At 42.5% G+C, this 12,115-nt stretch overlaps 1 protein-coding gene across 1 annotated transcript in view; it reads right to left on the reverse strand.

Annotated features, from left to right (window-relative positions):
* Nucleotides 1-6,827: 6,827 nt before the first annotated feature.
* LOC137625961 (uncharacterized) overlaps nt 6,828-12,115 on the reverse strand; it is a 37,567-nt gene continuing 32,279 nt past the window's right edge. Inside the window, exon 4 of the mRNA XM_068357028.1 lies at nt 6,828-8,817. Within this exon, the coding sequence (XP_068213129.1) occupies nt 8,743-8,817 (75 nt within the window). The 3' untranslated portion in view covers nt 6,828-8,742. The remainder of the gene's footprint in view (nt 8,818-12,115) is intronic.

Below are 12,115 nucleotides of genomic sequence, written 5' to 3' on the forward strand. Positions count from 1 at the left end.
AGCTCGCCAACCTCCTACAGGACATCAGCGCTCACCAGCAACTCGTCATCACCAGCCTGTTCGTCAGCGCGCTACAACGCATCGGCGTGCCCTGTCACCTACTCGCTCTCATAGACGGCAGCTACAATATGCTCCTATGCGCCAACACTCTCCTGCACGTCAGCGCTCTCCTGCGCCCACGCTCTCCTGTGCGTCAATACTCTTCTGCGCGTCAGCAGTCTCCTACGCGCCCACGATCTCCTTCGCGCCACCACTCACCTAAGCGCCGGCGCGCTCCTGCGCGCCAGCATTCACCTGCACGTCAGTGAGCTCCTGCGCGCCAATATTTTCCTGCTCGCCAGCTCTCACCAACGCGCCATCACTCCTGCGTGCACGCGCCATCACACGCCTACGCGCGTGCAAACAACACGGACAATCCAGCGCTCACCTGCTCGCCAGCGCTCTCCTAAGCATCAGCACTCTCCTGCGCGCCAGTTCTCTCCCTCACGCACACACCAAGACATGCGTGTCCGGCAATCACTCGCACACGCACACGCACGCAACACGTGCGCGCCAACACTCACCAGCGCACCGGCTCTCACCCGCGCGCCACCACTTGTTTGCGTGCGCAATCCAACTCTCGCCCGTGCGCCACCACTCGTTTGCGTGCGCAATCCAACACTCGCCCATGCGCCAGCCCTCGCCAACGCGCCAGCTATCACCTGCTCACCAATATTCTCCCGCGTGCGCCAACATGCACATGTTCAGGAACTACACCCGGCCAGGTCACCGTTGCCTCATTCCCCTCCCCGCAAACGCATTTCAGCGCGCCCTTCGGGAAAAGGGAAACAGGCACCAGCAGAGGGATTCAGGATCCCGAAATTGCCTTCTTCTATGGCGGACCCACCTATTACGGTGACTCCTCGTAGGGAACCTTCTGTCCCTTTCCCTTCAGGGGATCTGTCTGACAGTGCTTCAGTCAGTCAGCAGCCTTGGTTCAGTGCCCTAGTCAGAGCCGTAACACAGGCATTCAATCCTGCCCCGTCTAGCTGCTCGTCAGAGCAGCCTATAGCTCTGGACTCGCGACACAGAACCAATGCTTCCTCTACACCATTGAAGAGGAAAAGAGGAGTTTCCGACACGGGCACTTCCCCTAGGGTGAAACTGATTCCGCGTAGGCCATCAAGGCTAGTCTCGCCAGTATCTCCCCATGGATACTCTCCCACCCCCCCCTTTACCAAAGGAGTCGCGTGAGGAAAGGCTCTCCTCCATTCCATCGTTGGAGGAAACCTCCCTTCACCCTGAGAGTTCCCCACAGTCAGAGATCAGGAGGGACACAACATCCAGGCCTTCGATGTTGGAGTCTTACCTCCTTCCTCGGAAGAAGTCCAAAGACTCCAAGACCCTGCCAAAGTCCTCTGCCAGGGAGACAGCCAGCCACTCGAGGGATGTCCGCGACCCACCCCGAGAAGAGCTCTTGGAGATGAAAGATGGAGACCGCTGCAAGTCCAACATCAGATGGAGAGCAACAAGAGTCAGAACATGCATTCTGGCAGGTCCTGACTCTTATGAGGGTTCTCAATGGGTTTTCCGACCCAGAGATATCCCCTCGGGAGGGCAAGAACACGGTCTTAGACCGTGTCTTCGGCACTCAGAAACCCTCAAAGACCAGTGCAGCCCTGCCCTGGTCTCAGGGGTTGAAGAGTGCCAGGGTTAAGATCACCCAATAGCTCTCCGACTTTGCCTCCTCCAACCATGCCAGCTCTACAAACAAGCTCCTCCCACCTCCTCGTGTACAACAGAGGAGGTACTTTGAAATCCTGGAGGAGCCCAGTTCAGCTCTTCCACTTCACCACTCTCTGGAAGAACTAAGCAGGGGATCTCTCTTGAGAGACACTCCAACCGGCAGGTCTCTTTCTCGGCGGCCGAAGTCCTTAACCAGGGAAAGGTCATAAAGTATCCGATGCAGGCTACTTCGTGGCTGGATATCTGGTTAGGGACCTTGGGAATCGTGGTACAATCCGAGGATTTCTCCAAGGAACGTACCAGGAAGGCTATGGAAACATTCCTCCTCTCAGGCACTCGTACGATCGAGTTTCTTGCCTACCAAGTTTTGAACTTGTGGGCAAACACCATCTTGAAACGTCGAGATGTTGTGTCTGAGAGGTTCCACCAACAGGTCCCCAGCGTAGAGATAAATAGGCTTAGACATTCCTCTCTAGAGGGAGGCCACTTGTTTGAGCCTAAGGACATGGAACTTGCTGCTGAGAGGTGGAGGAAGTCTCACCAAGACTCCTTCCTCCATAGGGCTTTAACATTCAAGCCCTATAAATCTCCAGCAGCTCAGCAGTCCCGTCCAACCAAGACTACAATGATGAAATCAGCAGTGAAGACAGTAGTGTCTAATAAGCCCTTTCCTGTCAAGGACAAGAAAGGCAAAAAGTCCTCCAGGGGAGGAAAAAATCCTAGAGGGAGCAGCCGAGGCCGCAAATGCTAGGATAGGCACTCCCCCTGCATCTCCCCCAGTGGGGGGATGCCTACAAAGTTGCTCAGACAGGTGGAAGCAACTCAGGGCCGATCCCTGTCAATCTCCGTGATTCGTGTAGAATATCGCGTCCCGTTCATAGCATGTCTCCCTCCCCTGACCAGGAATCCAGTGTCAATAGACTCCCTTGCCATGGGATCGGCAAGGGGCAGTCTCTTCGGGCAGAAGTCCAGACCCTGTTGAAGAAAGGCGCTCTCCAAGAGGTCTTCGACCGGTCCCCAGGCCTCTTCAGTCGACTTTTTCTTGTAAGAAAGGCGTCTGGAGGCTGGAGACCAGTCATCAACCTCTCGGCCCTGAACAAGTTTGTCAAACAAACTCCGTTCAGCATGGAGACGGCAGACACGGTCAGACTAGCGTTAAGACCTCACGACTTCATGTGTACACTGAACCTAAAGGATGCGTACTTCCAGAACCCAGTCCATCCGTCTTAAAGGAAGTACTTAAGATTCAGCCTAGACAACAGGAAGTACCAGTTCAAGGTGCTGTGCTTCGGTCTTTCCACAGCACCTCAAGTTTTCACCAGAGTGTTTGCCCTAGTGTCATCTTGGCCACACAGGATTGGCATCCGTCTCCTCCGCTATCTGAACGACTGGCTAATCCTAGCAGACTCGGTGTCAACCCGTCTTCAACACCAAGACAAACTTCTGAGACTTTGCCAAGATCTGGGGATCCTGGTAAATCTCGAGAAGTCATCCCTGCTTTGTACACAGAGACTGGTATGTCTAGGCATGATTATAGACACCAATCTCCACAAAGCCTTCCATCAGACGACAGGATAACAAGGCTGAGAAAGGTCGCAAGACCTTTTCTCAGACGAGAACTTCCAGCCCAAACGTGGTTACGTCTTCTCGGTCACCTTTCATCACTGGTCCGTCTAGTTCCCAATGGTCGCCTCAGGATGAGATCCCTCCAGTGGTGACTCGAGTCCCGGTGGAATCAGACTCTCGATTCCCCGGACATCCGGATCCCCATGGGAGCTGTGGAACTTATGGACCTCGAGTGGTGGTTGGCAGACGAGAATCTACGGAAGGGAGTGGATTTTCTCTTCCTATCCCCGGATTTGATGCTGTTCTCAGGCGCTTCAATAAAAGGGTGGGGACCCCACATGCTGCATCACATGATCTTACGGCTCTGGTCAGAGTCATAAGAGTATCTCCACATAAATCTCCTAGAGATGAAGGCCGTCTTTCTGGCCCTTCAACAGTTCCAACAATTCCTGGCGGGCCACTCAGTGGTGGTGATGAGCGACAACACCACAGTAGTGGCTTACATCAACAAGCAAGGCGGTACTTTTTCGCAGCACCTATCCCATCTAGCAGTAGAGATACTGAGATGGGCCGAGATCCCCTCGATACCACTATCGGCACGCTTCATTCGGGGCTAAAGGAATGTGCTCGCAGACAACCTGAGCAGAGCATCTCAGATAGTGAGTACCGAGTGGTCTTTGGATCATCTAGTAGCCAACAAAGTCCTGACTTTGTGGGATTCTCTGACCGTGGACCTCTTCGCAACAACCCTGAAGTTCAGGCTTCCGTTATATTGTTCCCCAGTCCCAGACCCCAAGGCTCTCTGGCAAGATGCATTCCAACAACGGTGGGACAACATCGACGTTTATGCCTTTCCCTCGTTCTGTCTGATGAGGAGGGTACTCAACAAGGCCAGAACATCGATCAATCTTTTAATGACTCTCATAGCTCTGCTATGGCATCACGCAGAATGGTTTCCGGACCTTCTTCAACTCCTAACGGAGCCCCAAAAGAACTCCCTCCACGACACAATCTACTCAAACAACCACATGCTTACATATTCCAATAGCCGTAGCTTTGCTACGACTTCACGCCTGGAGACTATATTGCACCTTTCTCAGAGAGGATTTTCGCAACAAGTTGCGATTAGGATGTCTGGATACTTGCGAAAGTCATCAGCAGCAGTCTACCAGGCAAAGTGGAAAGTCTTCTGTGTATGGTGTTGTGGAAGGGTTATCTCTCCTCTTGATGCCACTATTCCAACAATAGCGGAGTTCCTCGTGTATTTGCGTGAAGAAATGCACCTGTCAGTCTCGTTAGTAAAAGGCTATTGCTCAGCCTTAAGCCTCGCCTTTAGACTGAAAGGAATGGATATTTCTTCATCATTAAAACTTTCCTTACTCATACGGAGTTTTGAACTTACCTGTCCTCAGTCTGAAGTGAGACCTCCCCCATGGAACGTGGTTCGAGTTCCCAGGTCTCTTAAGAGACCTCCCTATGAACCATTAGCCCATCCTCGTGTGCCTGCACTATTCGTGAGCACAGGAAGGACCAAGAGGAGGGTCACCAAGAACACCATCTTAGCATGGATTCGCAAGGTCATAGACCATGCATTGAATCCAGACCCTCCTCCTTTACGTCGCCCCAGAGCTCATGATGTCAGGGGCGTAGCTACGTCCCCAGCATTCAAGAGAAACTTCTTAGGGACGCAGGTTCTTCAAGCTTGGGTGTGGAATCGTCAGACCACATTCACATCCCACTACCTGCAAGACGTGACCCACAGGAGACTCAATACGTTTTCGACCGGTCCTGTGGTGGCTGAACAACAGCTGGTTTAAAACCTCAAGTTCTTTATTGGACAAGTAGCAGAGGGTAGAGGGCATTGTTACCCGGTTTTAGTCTGTGTGAATGAAAAGGTTTGACTGGCTCTTATTCTTTTCTTCATCCTCCCCTCTCTTGGGAAAGCAGCAACCTGGGTTCTCTGTACAGCTGACCTCAAACCACTGCAGGTAAACCATGCTCCCTTGTGTACCTAGTATTAAGACATATACTGTTGCGTCCCCATACCCTTGTGAGGTGGTATTGGGAAAGTCATTTATTTTAATGTTATTACTATTCATAAAATATTTTATATTTCCTTGTTTCCTTTCCTCACTGAGCTATTTTCCCTTTTGGGGCCCCTGTGCTGATAGCATCCTGCTTTTCCAAATAGGGTTGTAGCCTAGCATTTAATAATGATAATAATAATACACAGTTTTTCCTTCTAAAAGACACTGAATAACTTTACCTGGACAGTCACACTTCTATATACCTCAACACACAGCTTGTGTAGGCCGCTGTAGCAAGGTTTTAGCGAGGTGCAGGTACCTCAGCAAGCTACTCTCCCCCTACCCCTGCTAACTAACGGTGTGGGTAGTTAACCCCAGCTAAATTTTAATAGCTCGTCATTTCAGCTACACCGAAAGTAATACCCCTATAAATAACTAAGGTTTGTATAGTTAGGAAAAATACAAGTTATATACACATGTGTCATGTTTCAGGTAATGGTCACAATGTAATCATAGGGTAAAAGTGAATGTTTTGCCCTTTTCCCCACTTCTTCCCCTCCTTTGGGGTATAGTGATGGAACCCCATTGAGCTGGACGGATGTTGTTACAAGTAAACACCCCTAATAGCTACTAGCTTTTTTATTAGCGTTAAAATAGAAGTGTTCATTCCACCAACCTCCGCCCTATGGGGAGGATTGATTGGTACAGACAAATACATTGATGATGTATATGCCTTACTTGGTAAACTCACTAGTCTTTGGACACTAGTTCTTGACGTTTAGGATGCTACGCTTCCCACCTTATCAGGTCTGAGCATAGCTATCACGGGATTTTAGCTAGCCTGTTTGGTAATAAGGACTTCCCACCTATAGGAGTCTCCTATTAAAGGATGAAGATTTGTATTGTATTCACAAGGAAAATTTTTTTAAAGTAATTTGTATTTCTTTGAATAAACCAACCTTAGTCCTTTAACTTAACTTCCTGCCTTCACCTTCCCCCTAAAGTCCCAGTTGCAATCAAGGCGACTGTTCAGTATACCGACAGAAAGGGCAGGGCTTCCCCATCATTGGCCGCTTAACTACCAGCTATGGGTAATATTACGTTATAAGTTTTTAATGCAGAGTTCACCAGATGTGCTTGAATCAATTCTTATATTAGAAAACTTGAGTTTGTAATGTTAGAAAAAATACAGATTACTCTTAAAATTTGTGTTTTTAGTATGTCGAATCAGTTTGCTGAGTCGACTTGCATATGCCTTTGTCAAAGTTTTTTCCTAAAACAAAGATGTTAGGCTAAGTAGGAAGAGAAGAGAAAATTAGCCGAAAGATAAAAACAGAGAACATGGCAGCTTTTGTTAAATTTTAAGTACCGGCTGTGATATGCCCTTTTAACTATAATATAAGTAATATAGCATTGTCGATATTCCATTGTTCCAAAAGAAAAAAATGCACTGTATCATCACTGAAATTATTTAGCTAGAATTTAAGGTCTCCATGACAGAAAACAACATGTCTTTTATATTTTATTGGAAAAGTTACATTTTGAAAGGTACAGAGAAAAATTGTACATGGAATGATAAACTGTCATTCAAAGTCTTTGGTGAAGCTTAAAAAAGGTGATGTAACAGTTATTCTGCATGCTTATGCCCAAACATTTTCTTACATGGAAAATCCTACTTAATTGTAAAATAGAACATATTGGTATAACAAAATGCCATTCGAAAAACTTATTTATTTTAGCAAAAATATGTCTTTTTCTTGTAGGGCATGGATACAATACTAAGTTTAGACTTTCAGAGAGATCTTGTGTACAGTGTGATATGAACTTTACCGACGGCTAGATCTCATGAGAAACTTACCATTCTTCAAATCGAAAAGGGAATTTTGAAGGTTTCCCCTTCTTTACTAATCTGCCTGCAGGTTTGATTAATTTGGAATCCAGTTACAGACCTCTTTAGTGCTATCTACTTAAAAAAAATGATAACAATGAGCATGAAATAGTTTTAACTTTTATTTGATTAATTTTACATGTAATTCTAAATTGTTTTGGGGAGAAATCAATAGTTTTATATGGCTTAATAATGCCTGTTTTGCAAATGTGTATGGAGTATTTATTCATGTTCCAAATAGTGTAATGTGCCGTTATATGAACTGTTTTGAAATATAGGTATACAGAATTTGAATAATCAGAATATCTGAAAATGTAAAGCCATACTGTCTGTAGTCAGATTTGCAAACCTTGTATCTTGTAAAATCATTAGTGAAAGTACAGCCCTCTACTGTATGATAGAAAATCTAATTCTAGAAGTAAAAATTACATTTCTTTTAAATAATTCACCGAACACTAGAGTATACCGTTTGGTTATAAACAAAAGATGTACACTGCAGTGTTACATTTTTCTTTGCTTTTATCCTTTATCATTTTTAGTTTAGTAATTTTATGATCTGAATAGTGTAAACCCTCTCTTTTTTTTTTATAAAATTAACTTATTCATTTTTAGTTTGTAAGTTGGCCAAACACAATTCTTGAAAAAAAGTCATTAGGATAATGTGAACCCAAGTAGAGCTATATAACTGTTTTATGAACAGTATTTTATTTCTTAAGTGCTTGAATGGTTTTACCAGGTGATGTATAAACTTTGTTTCAAAATATATTTGTCTAAATCTGTTTTACAATTGGAAAATTGCATACTTTATATCTATCTACCCATACAAAAATACTGAAGCACCAAAATCATGTATTGTAGATTGTAAACATACAAAAGCGCAGATCAGGAGTCTGTTTGTTACATTTCAGCCATTACTGCAGTATCTGTATAGCAATGCTTAATGGTGTGTAATTAATCAATAAACTATGCGGTAGGACCACTTATGTTGTGAAATTTTAGGTTTGGGAAAGTAACCCAAAGAAACTGTTCTATTTTCTCTCAAAAGTTTTCATGTGATACAATTAATTTTTATACATTTTATGATGTTGTTTATTGAGCTTACCTTATCAAATTATTTAATTAGAATATGCTCACAATACAGTAATCCCATAATATATATTTCTATAAACTGAAGGGTACAAAGGCAATAATACCCATAAACATTACATTTAGTAGACTTATACACAATCAGTATCTTGCAATCAAAGGGAAATATGCTTGTAACATATGTACTATATGAACTATACAGTATTATAGTGGAACAGATAGGCCTACAAGATATAGAATGACATAGACAGTAGTCTGTCTTGCTAATTGTAATGTTAGCTTTTACTCATGTTTATCAGACCCAAAATATAGATTATTTCTACCTTACATATAATAGTTAACCTACTGAAGACTAAATTTAAATATTCTCTTTCTGCTCCTCTCTCGTGGTGGGTAGATTTGTGCTTAATGTTCACCCCATTACTTCATTTGTGTCAGAGGCTTCACAAATTACACATTTCGGTTTGCAATGGTGCCAGTGCCAGCGTCGATGAGGTACACAATGGCGTTGATGATCATCATTGACTGTAAATAGAAATACAGTAGATTGTCATTTTAGATATGGTCCACATTTTCATATTTTCTATATATAGGATTAATATCTACAAAACAGTTCATGGACAAAAGATCCTCATTCATTTAGCCTTACAGGCTTAAGTAAGGAACTGAACCAAGTAGTGGCTAAAGGGATTTTTTTTCTTGGTTCAATGAAGTCATAGATTTTCCATATGTTAATTCAAACTTAATTTTCACAATAATTTATTACAGAACTGTATATCATGATGCTAACCATTTTTATTTTCATTCATATTTGACTTTGTAGTTAACATAGGCTAGATGCAGGTATTTAGGCTGTGTTTCTTTATATTTGTTTTTCAAAACAATCCAGTGTAATTGCTACCATAAATCTCTCTCTCTCTCTCTCTCTCTCTCTCTCTCTCTCTCTCTCTCTCTCTCTCTCTCTTCCTTCCTTCCTTCCTTTGCACAAACACACAGGCTAGTTTAGACTCAGATTGATTTCTGTATGGCAGTTGGGTTTTCAAAGAGGTCCTCTCAAGATCCATTCCTTAGATTATTTAACCAAATTCGACGTGGCTTCTCTAAGCAATGTAAAACAATTGGTTTTCTTAAATCCTGAGAAAGTCTGTAAAATGGTGTAGTCAACATGATAGCGAGCCATTATATATAGGGGAAAAGAAGTACACCGAGATGTATCCTTAGTATTACATGTTTTGTCATAGCTATGAATAGCATTGTAAAAAGTTTCCTTTTCTGTAAAAAATTCTCTCTTTGTTGGTGTGACAAGTACTGCACTAATTATGATGCCACATGTGCTCCCACAAACCCCCCATCCTTAGCTCACAAGGATGGTGATGTTGCAGATACATAGATAGATAGATAGATAATTTATTGACCACAGCTACTAAGTTTTACTACAATAAACTATCGAACTTGCAGGTCTCGAACCCCAGTCCAGCAGATCGCAAGGCAGAAATGTTTCAAATATGCTACCACAATACAGTTTGGCTTCCTGTCCAGGTTGAATGCCCCAACTTATGACATACATAAGCCTTTAGTATCCAAGGAGCATTTCCTTTCAAGAAACTCATCAGTATCGAGTCTGTCAACCATTACTTGAATGTTGTATTTATCCTGAGGGATGGTTTAGGCTATTTGTAGTAAACTAAAATATGCCTTAAGGTCCCCCCACCAATACTGCTTTCATTCTAAGACCTATCAGAGATGGTTTACTTACTTTTTGCCCCTGCAACTTAGACCAAAACATAAACATCATCTGAAGAATGTGGTTTATTTTTCTTTCCATTACTGTAGATATAGATCGGACCACAATTAAATGAATGAAGGTTGTCATCAGGAAAGTGCAATAAAGAACAAACAATTTGAAATTGGACAGGAAAATTCTCACCCTCAGACACCAGCTAGTTATTTTTCTGCCAGTTTCATCGAACATGAAAGACAATGCATCTTATTGGGATGCTATGGGTCACATCTCACACCATTTTGTTTCACAGGATGAGAGTTGCATCTCATTGCATGGTCCTTTAATGTGTTTATGAATGCAGGTAATGATGTTGGATGGCCCAAATGCTATTATCTGTAGCACAGGTTATCCTGTGGAATATTGTGGGTATAAAATGTCAATGGAACCCCTGTAACTGAAAGATTTATACAAGAGCCATAAAATAAAATTCTTAGGTATGACCCCCACATAGTGCATAGTGATTGCTCTGTATTGACTTCGTCTTGCTGTCTCAAAGCTGAACACATCTTTTAGTAATAGTTGCTTATGGTATCTGAAAGGGAGATATGGACTTGATGTTATTTGCTCTCTTACAACCCACTTCCTATTCATAAACCATGACTTAATCCTGAAATAACATTCAAAATGCTTGTCAAGAGACACACTTAGAGAGTATTCTTAAAGGCAAGCTTTACAAAAGGTTATTCAACTGTCTTTTAAGTGCTGACAGGTTGTTTTACCTGTATTGTGATAGAAATAATTATTTTACCATTGTGTCACTATCTTTTAATCAATGGTAAGAGAGCATGGTGCTGATATGATATACTTCTTGATCCCAACTATATGTACTACTGCCTACAGGATGAAGTGTTCTGATATTTATGAAGCCCCCTTCATTTTGAAACATAACCTTCAATCCCCAGGTATAAAAGAGTTGTCTTGGGATATTAGGTCAAAGAGCCCCAGCTGACATTGCAAGACTTTTTACTAATTTAATGTTGTTACTGTTTTTAAAATATTTTATTTTAATTGTTTATTACTATCTTGTAGTATATTTATTTCCTTGTTTCCTTTCCTCACTGGGGTAATTTTCCCTGTTGGATTCTTTGGGCTTATAGCATCCTGCTTTTCCAACTAGGTTTGTAGCTTAATTTGTAATAATCATAATAGTACAATCTTTGCAATACAATACTTTATCATATTTTGGTACTTTCTACCTTTATTGATTTTTTAATCCCAGAAGAGCTCTAGCCATTTTGATAGATTATGCACCTGAAAATATTACTTGAAAAGCACAACAATTTCTTTTAAATTTAACATTACTCATAGAAATAGGTTGCTACACCATTAGAAAACAGATTTACCTGCCAATTTGTTTATTATTATTATTATTATTATTATTATTATTATTATTATTATTTGCTAAGCTACAGCCCTAGTTGGAAAAGCAGGATGTTATGAGCCCAAGGGCTCCAGCAAGGAAAATAGCCCAGTGAGGAAAGGAAATAAGGAAATAAAAAACAAGAAAAGTTTAGGAATAATAACAATCTTTCATATATAAACTATAAAATCTTCAAAATAACAAGAGGAAGAGAGACAAGATAGAATAGTGTGCCCGAATGTACCCAAAAGGAAGAGATCTCAAACCCAAGACAGTGGAAGACCATGGTACAGAGGCTATGGCACTACCAAAGACTAGAGAACAATGGTTTGATTTTGGAGTGTCCTCTTAGAAGAGCTGCTTACCATCGCTAAAGTCTCTCCCAAGACAGTGGAAGACCATGTTACAGAGTCTATGGCACTACCAAAGACTAGAGAACAATAGTTTGGTTTTGGAGTGTCCTTCTCTTAGAAGAGCTGCTTACCATTGCTAAAGTCTCTCTCTTCTACCCTTACTAAGAGGAAAGTAGCCACTGAACAATTACAGAGCAGTAGTTAATCTCCAGAGAGAAGAATTATTTGGTAATTTCATGGTTGTCATGTGTATGAGGAAAAGGCAGAATGTGTAAAGAATAGGCCAGACTACTCTGTGTATGTGTCGGCAAAGATGAAATGAACCGT

The sequence above is a fragment of the Palaemon carinicauda genome, chromosome 33 (assembly GCF_036898095.1).
Source record: "Palaemon carinicauda isolate YSFRI2023 chromosome 33, ASM3689809v2, whole genome shotgun sequence".
Taxonomy (NCBI): domain Eukaryota; kingdom Metazoa; phylum Arthropoda; class Malacostraca; order Decapoda; family Palaemonidae; genus Palaemon; species Palaemon carinicauda.